The 3,807-nt window shown below is 40.7% G+C and overlaps 1 protein-coding gene across 1 annotated transcript; it reads left to right on the forward strand.

The window, feature by feature from the left end:
* The first annotated feature begins 1,576 nt into the window (after positions 1 to 1,576).
* LOC107147185 (olfactory receptor 2AE1-like) lies at positions 1,577 to 2,516 on the forward strand. The gene has a single exon (XM_015491596.2). It carries the CDS (start codon positions 1,578 to 1,580, stop codon positions 2,514 to 2,516), a length of 939 nt encoding a protein of 312 aa, XP_015347082.1. The 5' UTR covers position 1,577.
* Positions 2,517 to 3,807: the final 1,291 nt, after the last annotated feature.

Below are 3,807 nucleotides of genomic sequence, written 5' to 3' on the forward strand. Positions count from 1 at the left end.
CTTCCTAGTCAGAATCAATCACTCCATGCCATAGGATGAACTTCTTCACCTGCTGATTCAGTTATAATGAGGATCCTAAAGTGGCAGCAGGGCAATCTCAACTCTCAGAAAATGGAATCACAAAACAAAAAACAAAAACAAAAACAAAACAAACAAAAAATAAACCACAAGTGTCCATTTTATGTTAAATGTAGTCCAATACTATCCAGGTGCTATCAACTCAGGTTGGTCTTTGCTATTGGCAGTGGGTATTCAGCAATGGCTTCAGGCAGATTTGCCTTGGTGAGTGGAAGTCCATTGTGCTGAATCCAGGGATAATCTTTACCCCTGCTGCCATGTCTGGTTTGTTCATGGTTGTTGTGGGCAGATGCCAGAACTGCGTGAGGAAACGGCTGATAGCTAAAGAATGGGTAAATACTTTTTTGGATAAGATGATCTATTCTGTGGGTAGGAGTAATGAGGATTTCTTTCTTGTTTCCACATGAATATTCTTAATATATCTTAACCAGATAATTTTGAAGTTCCAGGAGACAAAAGGGTCACATGTTTCAGAAAAATGACTGTCTCCCATAGGTGGACTAAAGAACTGTGGATTTTTGCCTGGAGAAAGGGTTAACATTTGCCTTCATGCTGGATGTACTGTATTTTTTAGGCAGGTAACTGTTGTATTTGGAGGTTAACCTGACTGAAGGTGATGTGTATGTGTGCCAAATTGGTAGAAGATGGACTGCTGTGACTTTGTGATGTGTGAGGTTGGCTACGATGAACTAAATTCCACCAAATTCCCTCTAATCCATCGTTTCTGTTTAAGGTGGGTCTTAGAGGAGCTTCCTGGAAGATTAGAGGGCAGAAGGGAAGCAGCCATTCTGTAGTACTAATATGTTGTTGCTGGTCTGCTGGCTCACACCTCATTGGCATGGAGCAGTGGCTGGGCCTGCAGTTGCTCTACCTTCCCCAGGATTCTCCTTTAGGCTCTTGGAATTCTGGGCTAGGAGTGTGCATTCAGCTTCATTAGAAATCTGACCTAAATTTTCCGTGTGCCTATATGAACATACCATATGGATCTCAACTTTATGTACAACCACAAGTAACTAATAAAAAATATAAATCAATAGCAGATAGATCAGTAGAGTAGAGGGAAGGGAACAGAGGAAGGGAGGAGGAGAGGGAAAGGGGAAGTACTGGGGACTGAATTAAAGCAAATTATATTTCATGCTTTAGAATTATGTCAAAACAAACCCAAATATTTTGCATAATTAAAAAGAGTCAATAAAAAAGAATCCCAGCCACTGATTCCATAGGCAAGCACACCTGACATTTTTTTCGTCTTCCCTTGTGGGGTTACCGCTCATGCTTTCAGATTTAGTATGCTTCTTGTCTGCCCTGCTTTATACTATCTTCCCTTTCTACTGCTTGTTTTGAAAAAAGTATATTTCAATAATTACAAATAGAAAAAAAATCTCTTCACAAATGTATTATTTGATCAAAAGGGCTTATCGCCATGTATGCAGGATCCCATATATCTGGCATCACACTTTGTCTCCATTCCCTGTTTCCCTAGGGAATGAGAAGGGACCATGTGGCTGAGGAATCAGACGTCTCTGGCAGACTTCTTCCTTGAAGGGCTCTTTGATGACTCCCCAACCCACCTTTTCCTTTTCTGCCTGACCTTGGTGGTCTTCCTTGTTGCACTGAGTAGCAACACCCTCACCATCTTCCTCATCTGTGTGGATCGTGGGCTTCACACCCCCATGTACTTCCTGCTCAGCCAGCTCTCCCTCATGGACCTGATGCACGTCTGCACAACCATCCCCAAGATGGCTACCAACTACCTGTCTGGCAGCAAGTCCATCTCCTTCGTGGGCTGTGCCACCCAGCACTTCCTCTATTTGTCTCTGGGTGGTGCTGAATGTGTTCTGCTAGCTCTCATGTCCTATGACAGGTATGTTGCCATCTGTCACCCTCTGCGTTACACTGTGCTCATGAGCAGGAAGGTGGTACTGATGATGGCTGTCACCTCATGGTTGGGTGCATCTCTGAACTCCCTAATTCACACAGTCATCTTGATGCACTTTCCTTTCTGTGGATCTCGGAAAATACACCACTTCTACTGTGAGTATCCAGCTGTCATGAAGTTGGTATGTGTTGACTTCACCGTCTATGAGACCACAGCGCACATCAGCACCATCGTGCTTCTCCTCCTCCCCATCATCCTGGTTTCTACATCCTATGGCTTCATCCTGCACAGTGTCATTGAGATGCGTTCAGCTGGGAGTAAGAGAAATGCCTTTGCCACTTGCAGCTCCCACTTCACTGTGGTCTCTCTCTGGTTTGGTGCCTGCATCTTCTCATACATGAGGCCCAGGTCCCAGCGCACTCCACTGCAAGACAAAGTTGGTTCTGTGTTCTATAGCATCATTACTCCCACACTGAATCCTCTGATTTATACTCTCCGGAATAAGGATGTAGCTAAGGCTCTGAGGAGAGTGTTGAAGAGAGATTTTATCTCCCAATGACTATACCCATGTTTGTCCCAAATGTAGATGTTATTCTGGGTAAATCTCTAAGAATTTTCAAGAATCCATATACCTGATGTTCTCTGACTCCTCCAAAAAGAAAGTGGTTTACGTATAACTTCACTATTTTAACTTATTTGCAGGAATTCAAGCAGCATTGTATATGTGTCTATAGTCATTCAGAGTATTAGAGAAATATCTTTACAAATCCCATTAAAAGAAGACATATAATGGTTAGTGACACTCTAAAAATATTAAGATAAATATATAAGAACCTTTTTTATTATTATTTATCAACAAGATGTATGTAAATCATGCCACCAGAGGGTATTTATGGAGTGTAAAATTAGAATTTGTTGCTTAATATCAGAATCATGGGATGTAAAGGGTGTTTTGAAGGAAAGGGTAGATGATACAAAATTTATACTCATAGGCATTCATAGTTCTTGATTCAGTGTTTATGAATTTATAAGGGAAGGAATAAAGAGGTGAGGGTATGGAGAGGGGTGGATAGAGTCCCAAGAGAGCCAGAGAGGATGAGTCTTCATGTTTGGCAATGAGGTGGTCACCTCCTTTCCATCACACAACTCAGAGTACTGTGTAGAGACACTGACCAAGCCCCGCATCACTAGTAACTCAAGAGCAGCATAAATCTATCTTCAATTCATTTTTTTTTATTCACAGAGCAAATCAAGATGCCTTTTGTTCTGACATACATCCTTCTTTAAGAACAGAGCATGAATCTTTAGGGAGATTCAAATTCTACTTTACAGGCTTTTCTCTTGACACAATCTTTAGAACATTGGTTTTTCTGGCTGAAGTATTGATTCCCTGCTGAATTTCAGAGGAATCTGAAAACATTAAACTAGCATACTTAAAAGTAGTAAATGAAGCACCCAAAACAGAAGGAATTAGAAAAGGTACATTTCAGATAATAAAGCTGTACAAACATATGAAAACTACTTTTAGCCTTGTATGTCTGGGATTCCTTCCATTTATTTTATAAACTTTGTCAAGATTGGATAGTGAAAGCATATATACATCTGTCCATTCACCAAAATATTTCATGAGCATCTATTCACTACCATGCCTGGAATAAAATCATGCTGGCTTGTGTTTTTTTTAAATTTAAATTTGTAACAATAGAGCTGGGGATGAGGCTCAGTGGTTGACACTTGCCTAGCAACCGTGAGGCCCTGAGTTCCCTGGTACCACAAAGAAAAAATTTTAAGTAAAATGGATGAATTTAAAAAATTTAAACCAGAGTCAAACTCTCTGTATAGCTAAATAA

Source organism: Marmota marmota, unplaced genomic scaffold (genome assembly GCF_001458135.2).
Source record: "Marmota marmota marmota unplaced genomic scaffold, marMar, whole genome shotgun sequence".
In the NCBI taxonomy this organism is placed as follows: Eukaryota; Metazoa; Chordata; class Mammalia; order Rodentia; family Sciuridae; genus Marmota; species Marmota marmota.